This window comes from Copadichromis virginalis, linkage group LG4 (genome assembly GCF_057382275.1).
Source record: "Copadichromis virginalis isolate Kocher_CV1m ecotype Utaka linkage group LG4, C_Virginalis_male_GT1.1, whole genome shotgun sequence".
Lineage (NCBI taxonomy): Eukaryota > Metazoa > Chordata > Actinopteri > Cichliformes > Cichlidae > Copadichromis > Copadichromis virginalis.
The window spans coordinates 27,784,313-27,810,905 of NC_140621.1; the positions used below are offsets into that span (position 1 = coordinate 27,784,313).

Below are 26,593 nucleotides of genomic sequence, written 5' to 3' on the forward strand. Positions count from 1 at the left end.
ATTACCTGAACCTCCCAATAGCCCTACGCTGCGGCTCCTCTGGGTGGCGCTGTTGGGTCATGTTTTATTTTTTAAAACATATCGACGGTGTTGGGCTACTTTTTGCGGGCCGGGGCTGGGTTGGCTGCCAGCTGGGTGAATGTCGTGAACAGTCGCCGAGTTGGGTTGGCTCCAGCCTCCCGCACGAACGATAACTGGTTGGAGATCTCGCTCGGTAGTTTGAGTCGTTGCGGTGGGATAAGACTGCGAGAGATGAAATGAGGAACTATCAAATGAGCAAGGCAGGATGCAATAAACCGCAGAGGAGAATGCCAAGTGAAACAAAAGAGACTGGTTCTTCTGATTCCTCCTCGACTCTCAGCGGACTCAACTAACTAGCAGCTAAACCGGCTAACGTTAGCAGACTTAACGCTGGCTAACCTACTTTACGGGTATAAGTAGCTCTTAAAAAACGAAGATTTTATGTGATTTTAAATGGACTTCTGTGCTTGAGAGATTACAGCTAACATTAGAGCAAAGTTCCAACTGTCACACAACGCCAGAGATAGTTAAGTTGACAGAAAGTAACTAGCATGACTGAGGTTTACATCGAGTAGTTAAGGTTAGCTAAGTGCTAGCTGCATCAGTGTTTGTGAAGTTAGCGAGCTGTTGTTTTGTCCGGGCTCGTATTAATATGTAATGAAAGCATTTAGGATTTTATATGTAGGTAAAAAATAAATGAATGCAATGTTTATGATTGTCAGAGTGAAGAAAACACTTAAACATTACTGCATGTGTTTTTGTCATCCACCCCGGCTACAGATTGACTGTATGAGGTGGATTCCCCTCCGTGTTTACACTTTGAAGCGTCCCCTCTCTCCAGCCCGTTGTCCGTGGATCTCATTGACATTTGCTCCCCATGGCAGCGGTGGTTAGCTACACTCCACCATGGTGGGTGAACCTGCTGCACAGACTTCCACATTTCAACTTAAGGTTCGAGCAAACGAGCAGTGACTTCAGACCAGAAGACTGGACGTATCAACAGGTAAAATAATACCCTACAAGTTCCTAGACTCACACTTGGGGCTGTGATATTATCAAGTGCTTGTTTCGGTATCAGTTTGATAAAATCCCAAACCTCCATTTCGCAATTGTAGCATGTTTGGGCATGCTGGGCTACAGTCTGTTTTTTTTTTTTCTTTCCTGTAAGGTTGTCATTTAATATTATTAGTTGTATTGGTGGCAGCTGATCGTTCTCTCCACCTTTTGATCCCTGACACCATCTGTGTGTGTAGCTTTCCAGACACTAACCAGCTGGCAATGTATAGTGTAATCCAGGCCACATAAGCTGACCTAAGCAACCACTTCCTTATGTCTTATTTTCCCTGTAATCTTATCATGGTCAGTATTTGTTACACCACATGGGGGGCATTAAGACTCTGGAGTACCCAAAGGAAAAATATATTTATTCCAACAGACTCACATCGGGGAGGTTAAACTGAGAGCAGGGGTTAAGGAGGATTCTGCACAGTCTAATGAGTAGTTTAGACTCTGGGGGGAAGGGAAAGCAGGGTGTTTGTTCATGTGATTAATATTAAATAGAATCTTCTAAATTTAGGTCACATAAAGTGAGAGTTTTGGAGAGTCTCTGCAACTTGTTATGTTCATTATAGGTACCCAGCTCTAGGTGGTTATTCCCTTCTTCAGACCCATTAGTTCTATTGTCCTTTAATCAATAAATACCTTTGAATTGCCATGAACAATGCATTACTTTCTTTTTGAATTTATGTTCAACAAAGATGGTGTTTATCATCTGTGAAAGCCATGTTGTTAGATCCATGTAACACTTTGCAGTCCTTAATTGTGTGGAAACTGGTACAGCTAGTCTGATAAGTAATTGTTTTTATTTAGGTTTTAATAAAGAGAGATCTGCAAAAAGGTTTGATAATAATTATAATTATGACGACAGACTTAAATTCCTCTTTTTATCTATGTTCTTTATGCTGTTGGTGTTAGAAAGTGCGTCATTACCAAATCCTGAGTACTTTTGTGGTTTTTAATAAAGCTCTGGGTCAGTGATTACTAAGAGCAGGCAGACTAATGTAGAGGAGCATTTTGAAAACAAGTGTAAAAATCTACAGACATGAGTTAACTTTAAGAGATGCATCAAGATCTAACCCCGTTTCCCTTTTACCAAGGAAGAAGATTCAGAAAATCGAGACGTGAATCACGATTCCTCTGAAACGAGGAAGGCGTGTTCCAGACATGCGTCTGCAATTCACGGTCATGGTCCAGATCTTATACAGTTAAAAGGATGTTTACACTTTCACTTCTGATTATTTCCCTGTTCGAACTAACATGTTACCTGCTGTCAAATTCCTTTAGTTAAACATTGATTTTAATGGTGCGATTAGATTTTAGTTTGGAGCAAGTGAGCATTTTAAGGAGTATAAAGTTCACAGCTTTTCACAGCAGCTATCCTGGTAGGATATGATGGATATAACAAAAGAATAACAGCTCTCAAAAACCATATTTCACTTCATGCCACAACTTGAGAAAAAAAGAATTCCTTTGGTCCCAGTTTGCGAAATGTTACACCCCTACTGGATAACAGCTGTTCAGGAAGTTCAGTGTGAACAATATCTCTTTAAAAGCAACAGATCCCTGTTGCTTTTAACAAGACTATTAAAAGGGTAATCCAGCTGTTATCTGCTATATGTTCCTTTTCTCAGTTTTCTCATGACAAGTGCTGCACATAAAAGGTGTTATCATTGGGACAGCTTACAAACCATAATTATTGACTGACTTTAATTACAGCCTGCTAATTATTGCCAGTGCAATGCTCCCTCTCAAGCTTCAGGGACATTCTTGACTCATCCAGATGGCTGAGACATTAATGGGGCTCAGGCTGCATCTAGGTGATTCAACTTTTGAGTATGTCATTCTTACATCTTGCCCAGATGGTAAAGATGTGATGCACCAAAATTAATCCTCATTATGATCACAGTCTTTCCTCCTGGTTGAAGTATGCAGAGCAGCATGGATGAGGCATGGCATTATTTGTGTATGTCACTGGGAACACGGGGAGTAGTCAAATGCTGGCTGTGTTCACTCGCTGCTTTGCACAGGTCACTAGGGCGTGTCATTCACTGCGATGCTTTGTTGGGGAAACTGAACGAGTAGAACAACACTGGGTTTTTCACAAAAACAAAAGTGGATGGAAATCTGCCCCAGCAATGAATCCTCAGGAGCATGCAGTGAACACATAGGCCCTCTGTCTGACCTACATACGAAGAGCTACAGTTAGTGGAGAGAGGTTTGACTATCACATTGTACATCATTATACATTCTTGTGGTTTTTGCTGCTCTTTGCAGTTGTGTCTGAGATCAAGTTCTCAGTTAAGTCTTTCAGTTTGCAAATCAGTCAACAGACTATTTTGTCTTCATGTTTCTGTTTAACATTGAAGCACACACCACTGTTTAGACTGGGTGTAAAATAGCACTCAGATAAGATAGCAACATACTTGAAGTCGTGTGCATTTCCATTGTGGGACACTTTAAAAGCATTTTATCCCAGTTGTTGTTGTTGTTGAGGAGAAACCAGTAACAGCTATGACGTTTTCCATAACTCCATTCTTCTTTTTACCAGTCAATCCTGTTACTGGGAGGTGTGGCGCTTGCCTGTCTGGCTCTGGACCTCCTCTTCCTGCTCTTCTATTCCATTTGGCTGTGCTGCCGGCGGAAAAAAAACGAGGAGCAGCCCAACGCCGACTGTTGCTGCACAGCTTGGTGTGTCATTATTGCAACGCTTGTCTGTAGGTGAGTATTAACATGGGACTGCAGTGGTGATAAACAGTGTTGGTGATAACATATTACTCTTGAACAATACAGACAGCCTAAACACTGGCAATGGTTCAGTCCATGATGTCAGATCCCCAAACACAGAAGTTGGCAAAGGATGCATCTATTGAAATGACTCCAAAAAAATCCAGAAATGTTTTGGTTTTTCTGATTATGTTATAATGAAATGGATGTTTGATCATTTTGGTGTTTATGAATTTCCTTCTTTGTTTCTAAAGCTTGGAAAACATGGCAAGTGTGACTGTTTATTTAGCGCTTGTAACTCATGGCGCTACTCTTGTTCTTCTTGTTTTGTAATAGTGTTTTGTAAACCAATTTTGGTTGAACAAATTGTTATACGGAGTTATGAGGAGCCCAATGATAAAATGAAATAATTCAGTCAATGATAGCGTTTTCAGATAACACATGGTTTATGATTTGATTTTGTTTTAGAGTATGATTAACAGTATGAAGTGTTATAGAAGTTTGCTTGGAGCAAATCATAATGGAGGTACTGCACTCGGCATTAAGATTTGTCTTTTTGTTGTTTTGGTTTTTTTTGGTACTGGTTGCTTTGCATTTGCATAGCCAGAGATAAAGCCTTTGAAGCATTGGTAAAGGGCAGTAAACCAATCTAAAGCCATTATTAGCTGAATATGCAAATAATGTGGTCAGCTGCTACAGATTCAGAGTGGGTTGAGCCGTGCTGAAACAAGCAGTCCTTTGTGACATAGTTCATAGGGATGAATTCAATAAATACCTAAATTTGTGCAGTTTTATAGTTTATTGGTTCACTGTGGTATTATCATATTAAGTTTGCAAAATTGGATGAAAGTGCTTACGATGTTGGAAAATAACCACATCGAAATAAAGCCCAGACTTTGTATCTGATGGTTATTAATTAGTGGAAATGTCAGGGTCTGTCTGCATAGGTAACTCTCTAATGTATTTACAACCTGATCTAATGTCAATCAGCAGTATCCTTTCCTCAAGTTGATAGTCCCATCAATTGCTTGTCACAGAGTTGATGAAAGTCTAATTACTGGCCTGCCTACTTTGCAGTACTAACAGCTGTTTCGCTTTTGTTGCTACAAGTCACCTAGTTTTCATTCAGTGGTTTCTGTATTGTTGCTAATGTCTTCCTGAACCATCTAAGGCAGTACATCACTCACACCCACACTGAAAGCCTCCACATACCATTGTATACAGAATAATTTAAAAACTGTTGCATTCCTGTGTATGTTGGATTGTTGCCACCACAACTGTGCTGATGGGAATAAACAGTGTGACAGGAATTTGTGAAGAGGAGGATGTACAGTATATGAGCATTATGTACTTTTAGGTTTTACATTATTATTTTTTTAAGTGCATAGTGTAAGAATTGTACCATCTGGACACAGTTTTTGTCCTTGGAAACTGAATTTGTTTCCTGTTTTCCTCCTCCTGTTGATGGGCCGCAAGAGAGCCATCACATTTGATTCACAGTAACACATAGAGCTTGGGGACCTGATGAGTACAAGAACTGCATTACAATCACCGTATCTGTGTGCGCGCTTTTACCCGCGCATAAATGCTGAGCAGGGGGGAAAAAAAGTTGGAGAGATCTGACATTTCTGTTTTGCTTTGCTTTTGTTCGTTGACAGTGGGTCCACGCTCAGCATCACAGTATCATTGCACAAGAAACTGCATCACTTAAAAATAAAGGGATTATCTTCTCACTTTTTTTTTTCTTTTTATGAATAGTATAGAGTTTCCACAGGGTCACATCTCACCAGGGAGTTTAGTTTGTTTTGTACTGTGAAGCTGCTCCTATTTACCTTTATCACACTGCAGAGTGTGAGAGGAAGAGATTAGCAGCACTCCAGGAAAACGGAAAACCTTCTGATCTACTGAGTGCTGTTGGCTGAACACTTTTAACCCACAATGGTTCATTCATAATCATTTCATCTGATACAATCTGTTTATAGGATGAATGTCATAGCATAAGTGCTTCCAAAATGTCCACATCTGCAATGCAGGAACTGATGTCAGAGCTAAATCTTTATTATTGTGCAGAATTGGAGTTGATATTTTATCACTGAAATATTAGAATATATCAAACAGTTTTATTGTAAATATAGTTAATTCTGTATGTTTTCAATGATATTAGGATTTTAATAAATGTGAAACTGTTTTTGCCATCGATGTGCTTTCGGAAACTGTTGCTCATGCATTAGAGAGAGCTGTTTTTCTGCAGCTTGAGGCCTGCCTGTGCTAATGGGAGCAGACCTCCTGCCTCAGTACAGCCTTTGTCAGTTATAGTGTGGGGCTTGGGGCATAGCTGGTCCATTCCTCTGTGTTTCCATGGTTCTGTATGGAGTCTTTCTGCAGAAGCTCAAAGGAGCCTGTTGACTGGGGTCTGAACCGACAGGGTTAATGTAGAGTTCACACGCCTCGCTCCCTGGCTAGCTGTCCCCCTGGCTTGCTCTCTTCTCTGTCTCCTCTCTGTGTCTTTTTTAGCTAATCCCTCCTCCTCACCACCCTGTGTCCCCTCCCTTCCTTTTGTCTCCCTTCAGCGCTGGTATTGCCGTCGGTTTCTATGGGAACGGCGAGACTTGTGATGGAGTGAATCGAATGACGTATTCTCTCCGCCATGCTAACCGCACGATCACTGGAGTGCAGAAGTTGGTAAGACACAGTGCACAAATTATACCAAGAGGTTTAATAATTAATCGCTTTGCTGCCACAAGCAACCCCAGTTTCATTAGAGCTGTGTAGTGAGCCCCGCTTTTCTTGTCTGAACTCTTATCATGGCCTTGTTTGGCCCTGTTTTGGCTCTAGGTCTATGACAGTACTTCCTCACTGAACCAGACAGTTGATGACAATCTGCAACAGCTTGAGGGGCAGTATGCACAGCATGCAGACTACCTGTCCATCATCCAAAAGCTGCAGGGCCAGCTGGATGAGCTGGTCAGACAGATGGTGGAGATTCCCTTCTGGGAAAACTCCAACATCTCCCTGGATGAGTTTGCTGGCAAGATTGAGCTTTTTGACTGGTACAGGTAAGACTGGGACAGTGGAGCCAAAGCACCACTTTTTGCAGTGGTATAACAGCAGGCTAATTATCTCATGCTACATCTATTTTATTAAAATGATGCAGAAAAAAATTGAACTGTTTTACTGGTGCTTATTACAGCATTTATATTTCATTGAAATTTAGTTAGTTTTTTCCTAGTTAGACAGTGCTGCTGTGTTGGATGTATTTCTGTATTAAAATGTCTTAAGTGATTCAAGTTAGCAGGATGCAATGGTAGGTGCAAGCAAGCAGGAATTTCTTTAAGTTATTCAGCGCATAATTAGGTAGCTGACGTGCTTAAAAATTGCAAGCCTGGACTACATTTCTCTGCTAGAAAATTAAAGCAGTGTTTAATTTTCTCATGCATAAAATATATCTTTGTTTATCACATGGTCAGAAAAGCCAGCTGATTGTACAGATTTCTGTCAAATAAGGTTACAGAGACTCCTTGCCTTTACTATATGTGGATCAGTTATGCTGATATCTGCAGCACCCCCAAAGGACAACTGTGAGTGTGACAGGAAAAATACCCTGGAATTGTGGTGTCAGTTAAATATACCAATTATATCCTTGAAGAATAGGTTCACAGTCTGTTAACAATAAACCCTTTCCCATAATACTTGCTCTTACATGCATTCGAAAGATGTGATTTAATAGTTACAGGGAAGAAAAGGAATGCTACCACCTAGCTACAAGCATATATTTTTGTTTAAATTGTGCTCTTTTAGTATCTTATTTTATCAAAGTTGCAGGGACAGCAGCCTAAAAAGGCTTATTAGCCTCGCTCTTCCCAGCCACATCTTTCAGTTTAAACAGGTGGACACGGTTTCCAATCTTGGGTCTTGCCTGGGGCTTAATCAAATTCCCAAACCACTTCATTTGTGGAGGAGTAGTGGCTCTACTCTGAGTCACACCCAAATGACCAAGCTACTCGCCTTATCTCTAAGGGAGAGCCAAGCCACCCTTTTGTATATGCAAGCAGAAGTCCCGTCCTCAGTCAGCCAATCCACAGGCACTGCTGCAGACCTCTAATCAGTATTGCAGAAAACATTGTGGAAAGCTGTTGTGGACAGCCCCATAATATCCAGAGTTTTAAGAAATGCAGGGCAAACCTCATTCACCTAGCCACCCAGAAGATGTTTAACTACAGTGACCTCCTCTCCTGCGAGAGATGAGTCACCCCCGGACTCTGCTTCTACTATGGAAGGCATGTCAGCGGTATTAAGGAAATCCTCCCCAATCCCCATTGCATTTAGAGCAATGGGCCAATTTAGAGTAGAGCACCACTTCCTCCTATGAGTTGTTCCATAGTCTCATTGAACTCCTTGGACGTGAGCTATTGCTTCAGCTACTGCCAGAGCTGCACTTTGCTTGAGCTACCAATATCTCTCAGCTGTCTCTGGAGTCAAACAGGATAACCAAGTCCAACAGGACTCTTCCAACAGCTCCCTTCAACTCTGATGTCTGTGCCAGCACCACAGCTCAGCTCCTTTCTACACCCAAGTGTCCAAGTTATACGGCTGCATCTGATCATTTGATGATCAAACTTTGAAACACTTAAAAACACTTATGCTTGTAGATGGTGTTCATTGTGCACTAACTGTAGTTGGCACAGAAGTCTAAAAACAGAACACTACACAAGTTCACAGAGATTACAAATATACCCACTCCTGCCCACCACCACTCACCTAGACAACTCCTGAGTGGACCTGATGGAAGTTCATCCCCCACTCCAGGAAACTGGTTTCGTAGCCTGAGCTGTCCATTAAGCTCGGGATATCTAATGCAATTATCCCACTCACCACCTCAGACTCCTTCTCCACCAGAAATGTGACATTCAGTGGTACCAAAAGCCAGTTTTTGAAAGCCAGAGGTGAAACCGCTAGGGCTTCTGCACCTGACTACCATCAAGTCCTTAAGGCTTTGAACCCACAGGCGAGTTGACCCCGGCTGCTATGCCCAGCCACCAGATGCATGGTGAACTGGTCCCTTGATATTTATTTATTCATTTATTTTGGGGGTCCTCAGAGGGCTTTCCTAATTCGCTCTTCCATCTGGCCCCTAACCCTCCTTTGACATCCTTTTCAGTAAATGAGTATAAATATTCGCTGGTAACTTTAATTCTCACACACCAGGGTTGCCCTCTAGGTTACTTATGACATGTCACTTACAAGTTGCCCCAAGACAAGTATGACTTAACCTCAGTTATTTTCAGGTTCTCATTTCTTTATTTTTTTTAGGTTTCATGTTCAAGTGTAACAAACCTTTCAGGAGGCATACCTATAATACACAGGATAAGCTGAAATCATTGCGACTGATGTTAAGAGAATTACTTCTTTACTGAGAGATGGTTAGCTGTGCTGCTTTGACCATTTGTTGTTAATGACATGTGTCTTCACAGGTGGCTGGGCTACATAACCCTGCTTCTGTTCGATGTCCTCATCTGCCTTCTGGTGCTGTTTGGCCTCATTCGCAACTCCAAAGGAACACTCATAGCGTGAGTCTCACAAGATTCAAGGGGAAACTCTTGTGACCTGGGAAATGATTTAGCTGAGTGGTGGTTACCATACATGAAACCACTTCTTCATTACTGTTCAGTTCATACAAAAAAGTTTGTTTGAAATTTCAGCCCTTTTAAAACTAATTTCACGGGAGCATCACATCATGATCAGATCAGTATTTTTGATAACTACTCTTGACACAAGTGACATTTTTGGCCTGACAGGTTTGCATTTATTTTGTTATGTACTATCTTTGCACGTAATAACACAGACTCTCAGTATCACTTCTTGATATTGGATATCCTGTGTTCTTTTTGGATCACTCAATATTGTTCAATATTGTTGTTTAGCTGCATCTGATTTTAGTTGCTTATGTAATCTATCCATGTATGTATGTTGGTGATTTCCTTTGCTTTCCTCTTCTATCCTTCTGCCTTTGCAGCTGATGCTATTCTTTAAGATTGATCTGCACATCTTTGTGTGTTGAATAAATTGTCAAATTTTCTATCTTAAATATCTTTCTTTCTGCAGTGGATTAAGTTGTTTTTGCACATGAAAGCTGCTGCTGGTTAAATATACTTCTCACTTCCTTTCTCTCCCCAGGGTGTGCCTATTTGGTGTAGTGGCTCTGGTAATCAGCTGGGTCTCCCTGGGGCTGGAGTTCGCTGTCTCTGCTGTAAGTTTCTGCATCACTGCATGATCCTGTTGGGAAAACAGTTTTTGTGGGCAGCCTGTGGCTGCAGAGCAGAGTTTTATTTCATTTAACTAGTAGAGTTCATGAGTCAAGATATAAGGAGTAATACACTGAATAGTCATGAAAATAGCAGTGCCTATGAGAAGGACTATGCTACACAGGACCTGTTTATTTCTATTGAAACTGCTTTTACTAAGTTATAACAATTTACAGGTGATTTATTTTTCTAGGTACTTATTACAGAAATCCTTAAGACTAATGATATTGATTAAGATGTGTGATTAGAAGCAAAATAACTGGTTATTATGCACTATGGGGGTAATATTGCAATTTGTGCTCCCAGAAGCAGAAAGTGGTAAAACTGGCTGCTTCACTCAGGTTAAAAAATAAATCCATATATTTTGTTTATATTGTTTTGTATTACATAATTTAAAGAGGCATTTTAAATGAATTTTCCAGGAGGTTGAAAAATGTTGATGAACATTAATCTTTATTTATGCAAATTAAATATCCCTATGGAGGATTTCCTCCCCTGCAGATGAATCAAGCTGTTCACACCTAAATGTGCTTATTTTTTATTTATTTAATTTATTTAATTTATTTTGTTTGATTGCTCTCAGCAGAGATTGAGGGAGCCAGCGACATGAAGTGTTTATTTTTTGGTTTGTTTATTGTTTTGTTTTTTAAAGCTGCAATCAGTTCATCAAAGATGATGATTCATTTACAATCATGCCTGTGATGGCGTTTGACTGCATTTGAATGCAAATGTCACCAACTGAGTCCTCTTCATTTATAAGTCTAATTTGTGTTGTTTTTCTAGACCACCAGTGACTTTTGTGCATCTCCTGATACGTATGTCACTGAAGTGACAAAGCAGTATCAAGTCATCAATAAAGGTATGAGCTCCTCTTATAAAGATCATTATGTGGTAAAGATTCAGTAAGTTCTTCAAAATAACTGAATTTTGAAAGGGCAGAGAACAGGATCTGAATGCTTTGTTGTGCTGCACTGAGGTCTCATTGTTCTGAAGGGTCATCCTTGCTCTTCTCCATAGACCATAGCAGGTTCCAAGTACTACTACCACATCTGCATTGGGGGCAGAAGGACAATGGGCTGCTTTTTAAAAAACCACTACAGACAGCTCTCAAACTGTCTGATTTTAGTAATTGCCCTATCTGTCTCATGATGGGACACATGTAAGAGGGAAAATAGTGCCTTGGATTTGCATGAGGAAGATAAGAACCAAGGAGCACAGTATCCAGGGCGCAGTATATTTCCTGCATCCTCCTTCAGTCCTTGGAAGGGGGGAAAAAGATAATGTGTCTCTGAAATAAGACCCATAATCACACGTTATAAGTGCCACCAAGGATTTTGGTGCTCCTATTTCTGCTTAAAATCCCTTATTTGACATCAGCTTAACAAAATATATCTTCTTCTAATCTCTTAAACATGGAGATTGCCATGCTTTGGGCAGAAACCAGGACATTAGCTTTAAATGCTCCGTTGTATGGTTAATCTGAACAATGAGCACTGGCTCACTATGCACTGAACTGTATAATGCTGCAGCTTTAACGCTTTATTTTACCCTAGGGCTAATTTATGCAGTGTGGGGGTTTTCAGTTTTGCTTTTTTTCTCTTAAACACATGCTAACTATTTAGCAGAAAAAAGGAACTCACTTATTATTACTGTGATGAGGCAGTAAGTATATTGCTATTACAGTATTAACACAAAGTGGGGGGAAAAAACTGCTGTAAGTCCAGACTCGGTTCTTGTGTTTGTCTTTTTCTCCCTTACAGCTTTTGCCTTCATGAAATTGGACTAGACAAATCTCTGGATACCACAAAGTGTTATTACAGCACTGGATTTATTGCTTTTCTCCCCTCAGTGGTTGTGGTAGCATCATTTCAACAACACTCAATGTTATTTTTCATGCGTGTGCTTTCTCATTGTGTGGTTGTTAGGCATTTTATCAGAGAGAAATTTAGGCTGCATTTTGTTCTGCTGCAGCCGGTTTTTCTCTATTATTATGATGGTTTGTTTTCAACACAAATGGTGGCAACAGTGACAAAGATGAGCTGCGACTCTGAGCAGGCTTGAACTCCAGAAACTCCATAAATGCTCAAAACGGCTACATTTGTCCGTTTGATCCCTCTGTGTTTGGAGGAAGTTGGTTCCTTGTGAACATTTGCTTATTTAGTCTATATGACATCTGGTTTTCAACACATCCTTGTGTTTGGGAATACTCACAGTGCAACTCATTCATTTGTTCTGACTACTAAAAATCTAACCTAGTGCAGTGACTGGATGCCAAAGCTATCTTGATGGCATGGCTCACTGGCTCTAATCATAATACCGAACAATACGTGTTTGTTGTCCTTTCTTTTGAGGGTTCCTCACAGAGTTATGAGCAAAACAAATTCTTCTACACGGGGAAATGGCATAATACTGTGAAAATTATATAAACCCACTTCCTGTCCGTTATATTTATTTGATCATGAAAGCCATAACTGAGTCATCATTTAACTATGTTCTGATACCAAGTGACACAAAAACTGATCCCAACCCCATGATGAGGCATCCGTAGTTCATCCACAGACTTCAGGAAATCTGCTCCTCCTGATATAAATGTGTGGGTGTAGTTGTGAGAGCTGGACCAACAGAAGCTTGCTGATATGTACTTTTAAATGCCGGAAATTCGCTTCTCATGCTCAGCTGTGTGGGAAAAGGCTCCTGACACAGCAGTGAGTTTGGACGTCACTAACACCATGTGTCAGGTTGGTGGTGTTCTTACTGCCTCTATCCGTGGACGTTTCTGTATTCCACCGCTTCTGAGTCACGCTCTCACGCAAAAGCATTTCTCATCCACTCCTTCTCAGTTCTGTGATTTTTAACCTAACTGAAGTGGCCGGTAATAGCAAGCGAAAGTCTGAAAAATTAATTAGTCTTCTTTGGCTCATCGTGTACTGCAAGCAGTTGCAAGTATGGTCATGTTGTAATTTAACAATGACTCTAGAGGTGTTTTCCTGAAGCTGTTTGCAGTAAAGGCTTAATCCTAAGTCTCTCTTTGGCTGTGTAGTGCTGATTGTTCAAGTGTTGCTGCGTTAGGAGAAAAACACATTTCCATTTAACCTCAAAGCTCATGATTAACTTGTTCATAGTTACAGTAGCCATCAGTGTCTTACAAGGCAGCATTCAATAACTCAAAACTAGACAGTAACATAGTATATTTTGGCCTTGAATCTTAATGTCTGAACCAGTGACTCTGTGAAGACGAAGCACAGTGATGCAAGAATGAGAAATATAGAAAAAAGCCATAGCTGTCTTGTCCTGCAGTAGTTATAATCAGTACTTTTTGACAGTATCTCATGTTTTGAAAGTGGTAACTTGTACTGATAATCATGCAGAGAATCTGATGCCCACCTTTACACAGCCCTCTCTTTTTTCTTTTTCTTTTTTTTTTCTTTTAGTATTTAACATTGTAGGATCTTTAGGCTTGGTAAAGCCTTGAGGCCATTGTTGCAAATTGAAATTGCATAAATAAAATTTGATTGTTGAACTCTGGGGTTCACAATAAACATTCAGAAACCTGCTGCATTGCCTGGCTAGTGCTAAAAGGCCGACACACAAAATTAGCAGCTGAATACCTCTGTGTACTTAATGTTCCTGGACTCCGACTTGTACTAGTAGTAAGTTGACTTTTTATGTTAGTAATTTGTTGTTGTTGTTGTTGTATGTTTCCCAATGAAAAAGTAGATTCTCAAACATGGCTATGTTTTTAAGACCGAAGGTCAAATTTGCACAAATAAACTCATGAGTCAAAAGCTCAGGCTTCATGCTGCTCTAATTGTGCTGTTTCTAGCACTTGTCTATTTTCGGCTTGACGTCAAAGGGGAGGGATATCCTTAACATGGTCATTGCAAGCAGTCGGCACAAGTTGTGAGCACAGACGTTTTACAGATCTGTTGTGCAAGAAAGCTAAACACAAAAAACCTTTAAAGGGGCAGGAGCTTTAATAACTACTTTCACACAATGGATGAACTGAGATAACGCACTAAGGCCCAGTATTGCATAAATGCACATTTGTTTTTGAACTGTAAATCATGCAGAGCTATATTACTAGACTACAAGAATAATATATGGTCCTTGACATTAGCTTACTAGTTCCCCTTTAAGGTCAGCTTATTGTGATGTGCAAGACATTTGGACCATGTTACAAAATCTGACAGTGATATAGCAGTTTTTTAGCTGCTGCTAGAGGATTAATCAGCTACAAATCTATTTGATGGTAGGGTGTTTTTTTTTAAGCGTCTTAATTTGTCTCAACCTATGAAAGCAAGGATTTCCTTTCATAGGTTATGTGCAGGTTGTTTGTGAATATATTTTGCTCTAATTTTTAGTGCATTTTGAGTTAAGTGGAATGTGTTGTCATATCTGTTTTTATAAAAAAGTGTTTATCAAACAGTGAAGCTAACGGTGCCTGTAATTAATTACGTTGCAGGCTAGATATTCATTGTATAAAAGACAAAGAAGAATAATGAATATAACAGTAATGCAATCAGGATAAAAAGAATAATATTAATACATAATAAGCAACATGCATGTCTGTTTTCATACATGAGCAAACTGAACAAGTGCACATGAAAGATTCCTGGTTCAAACGCATATCCCTGGAACAGTTGCGTCAGGAAGGGCATCTGGCCTTAAGGGAGCAGCTGAAAAAGCTGCCACATTTGCCATATGATAAGCTAACAAATGTTGTTAACCTCTTTGCAGTTGAATAGAACAAACATCCTGAGGAAACTTAAAAGTTCACATATTTGGCAGTTAAAACCGCTTTCAAGTTATGTCGTCATAAAGACTAGCCGCAGCCCTACATGTAACTTCTTGTGCCTCTGCCAACATGTTCATATGTGTTCTGTTTTTTCTTGCAGAAACCCTTCAGTACTACCTTAGTTGCAGTTTGGAGCAGAGCAATCCCTTCCAGCAGGTTTGTTACATGTGTTATTAGATCCATCTTTGTGCATGTTAAACCAAACCATTTCAGGCTCATAATGCTAAAATCTCAACAGACATATTTTCTGCATGATGTATGACCTTGTTATTAGGAGGAATGCAAGTAGGCACCATGGGCCACTCGCACTGCCTCAAAGCAATTTTTTCCATGTATTCCATTCCAATACAATACATTTCATTATGCCAGCAGGAAAGCTGATGCAGAGCAGCACTTCCTGTACGTCCATGGTGATAGTGTGGGGCTGCTTCAAAGGGTGTTGGGCATGAGAGATGTTGTACAGAAGTTACAGTTACTGTGAAACTGCGGTTTTCTTTAATGGAGTCCCTACATTTAATTTCTCAAGCTCCATGAATAAATTAGAAGTTTTGAGTGCAGCTAAAGCTAGGCATCTTGTGTATAGAGAACGAAGCGCTATATGTACATTATATAAGCCTTGAAGCTCTATAAACTCAGCGTGATTTCACAAGACATCAGCTTGACTACAAAAGGAGACAGCCACTGAAAGCCTCTGGCACTGATTTAAAAAATGGAAATACTTTTGAAATATGCTGGACTGCTACAATATTCAGTCTTTTTTTCTTTTCAGAGGCTTTCCGGGAGCCACAAAGCATTAGTGGAAATGCAGGATGATGTGTTTGAACTGCTTCGATCTGCCACCAGAGAGTATATACAAACCAAGGTATGTTTCCTACACCAATAAATTACCCTTTACTTGTAGTCCCACATTACATGGTATCTCTAACGGTTTGTGATGACACAACATACAAGTGAATGGGGCCTGTGCGGCCTGCAGAGAAGTGAAGTGCACCTGTCCACATAAAGGCCTGCTGACAGCCCACCTGGGACCTGCATTATGTGCATTAGGCTTTCACTGGCCCTTGTCAATACAACACTATGCTATTGTCCAGGGATGGTCCTTACTCTGTGTTGACAGAGGCCTAAAGGAGAGCTGACATAGGGAACAGAGGGAGGCATATTTCACTTCACATACCCACACAGTGAAATTTGCTGAGGTGACGGAAACACTTGTTTTTTTTTTATCTGGCAATCAGACATTTTCTGCCAGATCTTTAAAAAAAAAAAAAAAAGAACTAGAGGGAAAAAGGGAACTGTCCATTAAAATGTATCATACATTATAATCTGCTTTTTCAGCTCTGGCTCCTTTGTACTGCTGTATAGTGAAGCGAGACAAATCCCTCATAAATGTGCATTGAATAATCACATTATCTCATTCTCCATTGTCAAGTGTTTAAACTATTAACAGACAGGATGAGGAAACTTACTGTGTAGTGTGTTTTCAGGTAAACAATGAGAACTGCTCTGATTTTTACTTTCTTCCACTTTTTTTTTTGTTTTCTTTTTGTGGTTTCAAGCCATTGAGCCATTTTTCAACAGTGCACATTTTGAGTTTCCCATCGCTAATTTACAGGGACGCTTGGAAGAGATCCAGAGGATACTGAACACCACAGAGATCAGCCTACATCAGCTCACTGCATTGGTGGACTGTCGCAGCCTGCACATGGTGAGTAGAAGAGTTACAAACTGAGACACTGTTAACTGTGGGGTTGCTCGTTGTCTGATTGAAAAAGGGCCAGCGGACTTGATTTGTACTGACATCCTTGTAGTGCAGCTTAGTTGTTTAAAGCAGCCCGTCTTTTATGCCTGTGCAGTTGACTACACCTGCCATCATAAATAATGTTTCCTTTCCTGTATGCAAGTTCTTGTCCAACTGATGCTGGCTGTGTACCATTTATGAAGCTGGCTGAATGACAAGTACTTGGCTATGTCTGTGCTTTGGAAGATTGTCCCTCAGTGGCTTCCAAATTCCAAGTGCACATGTGCAAGTGAAGCACTTTTCTCGGTGCTATCTGCTCTCGTCTCTCTCAAAGAGTTCCTTGGCTAGCAACACAATTATTTTATGTAAAGAGAGAGACTTTAGCAGAATACTTTTTTTTTTTTCCTGCAGTGCATATAGTCAAAAATTTTCAGTCACGATGAAAAGATGAAAACCTACTCTGCTCCCCTCTAGTTTGCCAACTGTGATCTTATTTGTTTGACCTAGTTTAAACAAGAAGTCAAAGCAGATGCATGTTAAAGACCCCTTTTTAACTTCTTCCCTTCTATTTTGCCCTTTTCCCCTTATGTTTATCAAAAAATAAATAAACAAAACAGTTTGAACCTATTTAAATCTTCCAAAAACTAAAATGAACACCTGTGCTTGTTACAGGACTACGTCCAGGCCATGACGGGACTTTGTTATGATGGACTTGAGGGTCTCATCTACCTCGTGCTCTTCTCCTTCGTCACTGCTCTCATGTTCAGCTCCATTGTGTGCAGTGTGCCGCACACCTGGAGAGGCAAGCGGTACGACTTTCATTGACCTCATACAGTTTACACAGTCCTCATCAGAAAGACCTTGTAAAGTGGTGCAAAAGCTTTTAAGCTAGGTTTATATTGAGGACTTTATATACAGTGAGAAATAATTCAAGAGGAAAAGCCCATTAATTAATCATGAATTTGTTGCATGTCTTTGTAGCCACTTGTTTTTACATTACAAAGAAATTACATGGGCAGAGAAACATGATTGTTTTTCTGTAAGACTTGCGTTTGTCTGTGCTTGAAAGACTGGTTTTTGTTCACTGCTGGGACAGGTCCAGGAGGCTCTAGCTGCATCCTCAAATAGATTACTTCCTGTTAAACCCCCATCAAATGTGCTATCTCACTACGTTTTTTGGTCTTTTGCAGGGGTGGGGTGAAATCATTCTGATTTCTCTCTTATTAACAGCAGATATGGTTTGCTAACAGGAATGTGGTTTCTCAGGCTCAGCTCAGCTGCTCCATATAATTAACTTACCATTGGGGGGGCATGTTCATCAGTTTGATCTCAGCTAGAGCTTCCTGTTATAAAGCAAGGGATTACATGCTACCAGTCTGTTTTTCTCAGTTTCCCTGCCAAGCTTGTTTTATTTTATTGCTGTAATAATGCAGCTAATTACTTAACAGCTTGAAATGGCAGGTCATTATCAAGATGTGCTTTTAGTATCGAAGTTTAGCATTTCCAGTGCATTAGTGTTGTCAGTAAGTTATTAGCACAGTTTTCCTGACCATGTAGAATCAAGTGATTGTATTGTGAAGTGCTCTGAATGAGATTCCATGATGTCATGGATTAAAAATGCATGAAATCAGCCTGTGGGAACACTAGAGGGAGACAGGCTCCATGTTGCCAGCGTTATTGTTGCTCTGTTTTGACAGGCCATGTTTAATCAGTTAATGTTATCTCATACACTACTGAGCTTCCATGTTTGAAAAGAACCAAATAGAATCCCATTGTTCTTGCAGAAGTAATTTTTTTTTTCTTGGTCTGTTAAAAATCACATGCAAAAGTAGGGCTCTTTGAAGGAGCAGGGCCAATTAATTGAGTCATCTTCTTTGCTTCAAAAAGCAGAGACCTTATCTTATTGTCTCCTCCCGAAGCAGAGATGAAATTGAATCAGAATGTGACTCAGACTAATGAAAAACGTGACCACGTGGCGTCTTTATGTTCTTTTGTTATCAGTGAGATGGGACACGGGGTCCCCCTGGTGGTGGTTTTATATTGTTGTGTGGTGTTTTGCAGGAGCGAGGAGGACAGTGAGGACGAGTCTCTGAGCCATGGAGGGAGGCAGAACCATGATAATTTGTACCGGGTTCACATGCCGAGCCTGTACAGCTGTGGTAGCAGCTATGGTAGCGAGACCTCCATCCCTGCTGCAGCCCACACCGTCAGCAACGCACCCGTCACAGAGTACATGTAAGACATTACTGTTGAAATTTAAAGGGAAAACCACATTAAAGGCAAGAGGGGTGGATGATATATTTTTACAAGACAGCCCAGATTATGCACAGTGAGGCTGACATTAGATTCCTTGTGTATTCAGGAGCAAATTTATCTGTCCCCAGACAGAGCTCTACTCCTATAGCAAGCCATGTTATGTGCAGCAGATGCAGCTGGTGTTCTCCAGCTGTGATGCCTGTGAAAATCAAAGCCGTCTGCCTCCTGAATAATGCACACATTTTGGGAAACTTGAGGAGGGAATGATGATTTTTATCGCTATAATTTACTTGGAGATTTTCATGCTTATAGTGTATGGTTTCAAATCTACAAATCTGTTTGTGAGTACTGACACTGTAGTTGTGTGGTCACTGAGTTTGATCCAATCGTGTTTTTTCCCCTTCAGGGCTCAGAATGCCAACTTCCCTAATTCTCGCTGTGAAAACACACCACTGATAGGACGAGAGTCTCCTCCACCTTCGGTAAGTGTTGTTTTTCCTGTCAAAGCACCTCATAAAAGTATTCAGTCTGCACCTTTACACCAGAGGAAAAACTGAAGAACTAAACTAGAAACTGTTAACTTTATTTTTAAGAGACATGTTGAATGAAGCTAACTAGACAGGTGGTGTCTATATACTGCCGTGTGACTTTGATGCTTCCTTGGAGTTTAATTAATTAATGGTAAGCGGACATAAAAAGGTGGAAGGAGAGACAGAGAACTTCAGAGCATCTGTCTCCACTGCACATGATGCACTGACTGTTTGATGGATGTTTATCTTTGCTTAACGGCATTGGCACCATGAAACTATCGGGAGATTGTTCGCTTTCTCTGCTTAACTCGCTTTCCTTTCTCGTTATCACCCCCTGCCTCTGCTCTTAGGTTGTTTACACACATTTTTCTTTTAATGTATTTGAACAGAGAACCTATTCAAATTTCTTGTTATAAGAAAAAGTACCCATATCTTTAGTTTTACTACATAAAAGCTCTAATCACTTCTTTGTTTTGTGAATCGTTGAAGAAGCTGTGGTTTCCGTGTTAGTCGTGGAAAACCCCAGTAAATTCACCAGAACCCGCCAGATTTAGTTCCTGACTTCCTTAAAAGATTTTTGGAAACTTTATGCTGTGACAGTTGCCGTGCCAAAAAAGAAAAACTCATTTGTTAGTATAAGCCTTATAGAGATGAGTCTCTGGGAACTGTTTTGTTTTTTTGATTTGGGTTTTTGTTTTTTTTTTGTTGTTGTTTTTTTAAGGATCCACCCTTCTGAGTCTTAATCAGTCTCTCCCAGCTTTAGCAGTGCTGTGCTGTACTTGATCTTGTTAAAAGAAGGGGCGACAGAACTCTTGCTTTCTCCTTCTTGAAGCTCCAGCTTTCTCCCACAATTTAAAAATCCAAAAGGTGACTTAATAGGGAACTTTAAATTTCCCACAGATGTGGATGTGTGCATGAATGTTTCTCTGCCTCTCTGAAGTTTCGAACCCGTCCAGGGTATAGTTTCTTCATAACCCTTAAAAGAAAAGCTACCACAGCTAATGGAAGTGCCATGCTGTCACCAGTGTTTTCTGTGTGTCACTTGAACAGTTACAGAGAGGAGAAAAATCCTGCATACTGTCCATAGTGCGTTGCTTTTATTGGTGATCAGAAGTTCATTGAGTAAACATAATGTAAACAAATGGCATAACACAATGCTATAAATCCCTGTGCATGTGTTTTGATGCCGAAGAGTTATTAAAATGGTGTTGGTTTGTATCACGAGGCAACCTCGTCTTTCCCTTCTGCGTATACCTGGCCTGAACATCACCAGATTTCCTGCTCTCCCCGGTGTCTGTGTGTCTGTCTGGACCTCGACACTGCTTTGTGTATCTTCTCTATATACTCTCTTCTTGTCGTTTTTGTTTTTGCTTCTGCGGATCCATACAGTTGTATTTGACTGCTGCGGACAGTAACAGCGGTCACTGCTGGCAGTTAAAGCCTTCGGAGAGTTCAAGATCGTTTTGGTAACCTCATCTGCTATGCTAACAGGTACTAAACATGCCCGCTTCCTCCCCCTGCTGGCCTGTTCCTCCCCTGTACCACTTCCCAAGCTCCCAGCTCTACTCTCCCTTTATTTAGGACCCACCAGATCTAATGGACCCCTCACCCTCACTCCCCCTCTCTCCCGACTCTTGCTAAATGTCCTACCTGGTGTCTCACCTGATGTTTGTTTCCTGTGGCCCCAGGCTGCATGTCCATTTACCCCCTGCAACTCTGATATATTGGGAGGAAGCTGTAACTCTGCCTTAAGGCACACCATGATCTATGAGTCAACAACAGTCAACATTAAATTAAAAGTCCATTAAACCATTTCAGTGATAATGTGGATGTGCTTTGTCTTGATTCTTGGCTTCGAGGGTGATCTCATGGGAGTTACAAGTAGACATTTTAAAGTATTTTAGGATTGTTTACTGGCGTGTAAAGCAGGGACATATCACTTAAAGGTACTGACTTTGGTATGACCTTTAGTGTCTTTCTATTTTCTAATATTTTCCTCACTGACACTACATTTGATGATAAAAACAAATTCATCCATCATTTCTTTACATTCTCAAGCACCACCATTATCACTACAGTGGTTACTGAGTATGTAAACGAATAGTTAACACCTGTGCTTGTTAGTCTCTGTAAGTATTTATGACAATGTGGATGAGAAAGTAATGACGGTGTTCTGAACTGAATCCAGCATTGCCTGAATTCTTGCATTGAGAAGAAATGCATCGTGGGGGGAAAAATATGAAAATACTGATATTTGTTTTTAATTTATTTATTTTTATTTTGTTTCTGGACTCGAAACATTGAGACAAACTAGTAAGAAAAATGCAGGGTGCTGACAATGTTTACAGACAGTTCAGCCTTAATAACTTTCCCCAGCCTAGAAGATTTTAAACTGTTCAGTAAAACTGGAAAGATTAAATTACATTTCATAACTTATTTTTAGAATTCTAATCCTTTTTGCAAAAAAATAAAACAAAAAAAACAATGAAATTGTAAACTTAACCTAAATTATTATTGCCATGGTGATTGACACTGTTCCCTAACAGCAAGAAGGTCCTGGGTTTTAATCCCACCATCTGACCTGTCCAGAGTGTATCCTGCCTTTAGCCCTGTTGTAGCTGGGATAGGCTCCATCCCCACCAGCCCCCTGAATTGGATAAGTGGAAGAGAATGGATGGACAGACAATTACAGCCATAGATTGCGTATAAAACCTGCAGATAGCTTTAAAGTCTTAAAAGTGAGCCCAGTGCACAAGTGTTTAAACCCCGCATTCTTTCTAATAGCCAGAAGGGGGCAGTTACTTTACCCGAAAAAAGTCTGGAGCCGAGAGCAAATGTCGGAGTCCAGCAGTATAGAAGTCCTTAGTAAAACTGACCTCGTCTCCTTTTTGATCTGTGACTCATATCCTGATGAATTAATTATCTCAGACACTTTTTAAGTCTTACGTTGTGTAAATTATAATCACCATTATAGGCAAAAGAAAGAATCCAGCATTGCATGTTTCAGGGCGTGGCTACCTATTAATTAATAAATCACTGCTGCATGGGGGTGTAAGGTGTGGTATCTGTCAGTTACACAGTCACATCTGTCCCTTTTTATCACATTTAGTTTAAAAAAAGAACAGTGAAAATGCTCAGCTAAGCTTTATAGCAGGACTTAAATAACTGATGGCACATCAGTAACGGCACAGCGGCTTTGTCCCTCTTTAACATATAGCCTACGGTTACAGCCCTTCTAATGTTGAATATTTTACTTAAACGTGCATGGTAAGTGTTGATGTTTCAGCCCATATTGTTGGAAATACTTGGCTTTCATATCAGCAGGCTGTCTGGACGGCTCTGAGGGTTGATCTCAAAATCTGACAAAGTGCCAACCAAGTGTTTCGACAGGAGTGTGAAATGCAGCCTTTGTGTTTGCATCACCTGTATTCAAAGAACGCATGGCTGTATCCTAAATCTATATGAATGTTTGGCCCTGCAAGCGAGCACGAAGTCTGGCAGGATAAGAGGGTCAAAATTATCCTAAATTGCGTCCAGCTCTTTCTAGTCTGATGTCTGTGTACTCTGTAGCTGTTGTACATGTATGTATTTTGTATGTCTGTTTGTTTTTCTGCTGCTGCTTACCTTTTCTTTTTATTTATTTCTTTTTTTTGTAAGGGTAAAAATCTGCCTTTTGAATCCTACACAGAATGTGGTTTCAAGTATTTTTGAGGAGTGGTACCTGGAAAAAAGTGAAACCATGATGTGAATTGTCTTTTTCTTTTTTTCTTTGTTTTTCTTCACAGTACACCTCCAGCATGCGGGCAAAGTACCTCGCCAACAGTCGACCAGATCCCAACAACACTCCAGCGCATTAGACCCCGACAGGCTCATCTGGTCTGCAGCACTGATGCCACTGAAGTCACTCAGAAAGCCCCTCCATCATCTTTTTTTTCCCCCCATAGATAATTTTTCTCTCAGTCTCTTGCTTCTTGCTGCCTGACTTGACTTAATATATGAAACCAAATGTGCTTTCGCTGGCTGGTTGAAGCAGAGCTTTGGGACATCCATCAAATCTCATCTCATGAGTTATGAGTGCAGGAACTTGTCTACATCTCCTCGGCTTACGTTTACTACTGCACGAATCATCATTGGTGCTGGGAAATTAACTCTGACATGATGGTGCCAGGGCTGACTTTGAATCTTTCTTTTCTTTTTTTGTCTTTATGAATGCACCATGACACGTACCAGTCACATCTAACAAGCATTGCTGTGTCAAGGACTCTGGAAATGCTCATAGACTAACATTGATTACTACTGGTTGTTTTGATTTGTAAAGTACTGTACCATACTCAGAGAGGAATACATTGCACATTCATACAAACTTTTTTTTTTTTAAGTTCATGTATTTTTTTTGTCTCCTCTAAAGCATAACATACAGGAAAAAAGAAAACTTTTTTTTTCTCAGTTCCTCGGCACTGCTTTCTGCTTACTGGCTTAAAAGTACAAGGTATTGTTATTTTTAATGTCTACACGTGACACATGCACCACACACTTGGATTTCTCTGGCACTGGCATGCTGTTGCATTTTTGTCTTAAACCTGATTTCTGGAAACCGCTTTCCTGCAGTATTGCACGTCTTATAGTCCTTTGAAAGAGAACTTTATTTTCTTTTTCCTTTCGAGACCCTGTTATTTCCTGTGGAGTGTGCGTGTTTTATTTTTTGTTTGTTTTCAGACTGTGTTGAGCCCCTGTTACACAGCCAGGACTGTGTGAAGCTGTGATTGTAGCTCATAATTTGGATTGGACAAAGATGAACTGTGTTGTAGGGAAGCAGCACTTAGTGAGATGATTAATTTTTCTTTTATATACTACTGGAAGCAGTAAAAAAGCAGACACTTTTAACTATCTATATATATATATAGAGAGAGAGAGAGAGATGGTGAAGCAGGGGAGTGTGTGAGATTTCTTTTTATATTCCTTTTTATTTTCTTTCCCCTTACACACTTCAGGATAGTATGCATTAACCATGTTCCTGTTAAATAAAATCATGTGCTCCCTTAGCAAAACTGGGACTTGTCCACACACATCTATATCCGATGATACCCTTCCCTGCAAAATGAAACCGCTTCCTCCTCCCAGTGACTAACTCTCTTAATCCAAATGTGTATATAAAAAGAAAATATGCATATCTCAACAGAAATTTCAGGAGAAGCTTCATGCATAGGCAGTGCAGTGTTTCTCAAATGTGTTTTAGCATTTATAATCAAAAACTGTTACGGGTGAGTGGATGCTGTGAAGGGATTGCAACAACTGTGCTCTCTGTACGATCTGAAAATTCTTTGCTACGTTTCCTGTTGAAGCATGACAAACTTTGCAACGTGCAGTGAGATGTTTGTACTTCTGCTTCCTCAGCTCGCTTCTTAGATGTGCTTCGTGATCAGTACAAGAGGTGATGTTGAGACTGTGCCAACAAGTTAAGCACAACCCTTACTGTTTTGTTTTGTTTTTTTAATCTCTTTACTTAAAGTCTGTTGAGAAAATGAGCCTGACTGGTTCGAACCACCTATATTCTGTTAAATGTTATTACACTGATGCAGTTTTTCTCCTTTAGATAGTCATACTCTTTGTTGTTTTGTAATGCAATGCTATTATACTGGTTATAAACTATTACAAAATGAAGAAAAAATTGTGAAATTGGCATTTTAATTTCTACATTTTTAAACAACTTTTTTTTTCTATTGGGTTTGCTAGTTTATTGTTTTTAGTTTAGATTTGTAGAAGCACCGTGTGTTACTTCATTAATGTGAATATGGTAAATAGACTTAAATTTTTCATTAAAATTTTTGTGGAGGAAAAAAAAATCACTGTAGATGTAACTTTTTTGTAAACACTGTGGTCGTCTTGAGCTTGAATGCTGTGTTTCAAAATTAAAGAAACCTTAAATGTAGTGCAGTAGGTCATCGCACTTCTTTGTGCTGTTGAGACAGAAAATCCCTCCTGACATCCAGTAGGTAGCAGCAAAACTTCACTGTAGTTCTTATAGACAACTGTTCAACTGCTCAAATATTTAATCAGCCAGTTACATGGCAGCGACTCAATGCATTTAGGCACGCAGATACGGTCAAGACGATCTGCTGAAGTACAAACCAAGCTTCAGAATGGGGAAGAACGGTGACTTAACAGACTGTTGCATGGTCTGATAATCTTATAGATTAACATACAAGATTTTCTCACACGACCATCTCTAACGTTTAGAGAGAATAGTTTGAAACTGAGAAAATATCCAGTGAACAGCAGTTCACCAAATTCCTTCTTGATGCCAGAGATCAGAGAAGAAAAGTCAGACTACTTAAAGCTGATAGGAGGCAACAGTAACTTATTACAACTAAGGTTGAGAGTGCAACTGAGTTATGCACTCTCTGAACACTCAACATATGTAACCTTGAAGCAGAAGATTACAGCAGCAGAGGATCACACCAGGTAGGAAACAGCCTACAATTTGCACAAGCTCACCAAACTTGAACAATAAAAGACTGGAAAATATTGCTGGTCTGATGAGTCTTTATTTCTTCTGTGACATTTGGATGGCAGGGTCAGAAATTGGAGTAAACAACAAAGTATGGATCCATCCAGCCTTGTATCAACAGTTCAGGCTGGTGGTGGTGTAATGATTTGGGTGATACTTCTTTGTGTACTTTGGGCTCCTTAACATCAGTTGAGAACTGCTTAACCTGAGTATTGTTGCTGGTCGTGACTATGCCTGCATCACGACAGTGCACCCATCTTCCAGTAGGATATCACGCCATACCTCAAGCTCAAAGTCTCTTGGCCGTCCCTTGTACAAGACTAAAGACTAGGAAGGACAGAGCCTTTCGGTCTGTGCCACTAAGGCTATGGAAAAGCTGACCACTCCAGCTCCATTTAGCTGACTCTGCAGAGTCTCCTGCTACTTTGTTATGTTATGTTTTAATGTGTGTGTGTGGGTGGGTTTGTTTTATTTGTTTGTTTGTTTTTTTGGGGGGGGGATGTTTTAAGTCACAAAACACTGTTCAAGAATTATGTCTGTGAAAAGCACTATAAAAGTAAAGTTTTACATACTTACAAAGTTCAAATCATTGCAAATGGATTTCTTGAAAATGACAAGTTTGATGGACTAACAGTCACCAGATCCTGATCCAATAGAGCA

At 40.1% G+C, this 26,593-nt stretch overlaps 1 protein-coding gene across 1 annotated transcript; it reads left to right on the forward strand.

Annotated features, from left to right (window-relative positions):
- The first annotated feature begins 52 nt into the window (after window positions 1-52).
- ttyh3a (tweety family member 3a) lies at window positions 53-25,354 on the forward strand. The gene is made up of 15 exons (XM_085454659.1): window positions 53-431; window positions 802-1,024; window positions 3,629-3,798; window positions 6,375-6,486; window positions 6,640-6,860; window positions 9,276-9,371; window positions 9,979-10,051; window positions 10,890-10,965; window positions 15,002-15,057; window positions 15,671-15,763; window positions 16,514-16,606; window positions 17,312-17,448; window positions 18,701-18,874; window positions 19,302-19,377; window positions 23,211-25,354. The coding sequence occupies exons 2-15, from the start codon at window positions 899-901 to the stop codon at window positions 23,280-23,282; spliced, it is 1,575 nt and encodes a 524-aa protein (XP_085310785.1). The 5' UTR covers window positions 53-431; window positions 802-898; the 3' UTR covers window positions 23,283-25,354.
- Window positions 25,355-26,593: the final 1,239 nt, after the last annotated feature.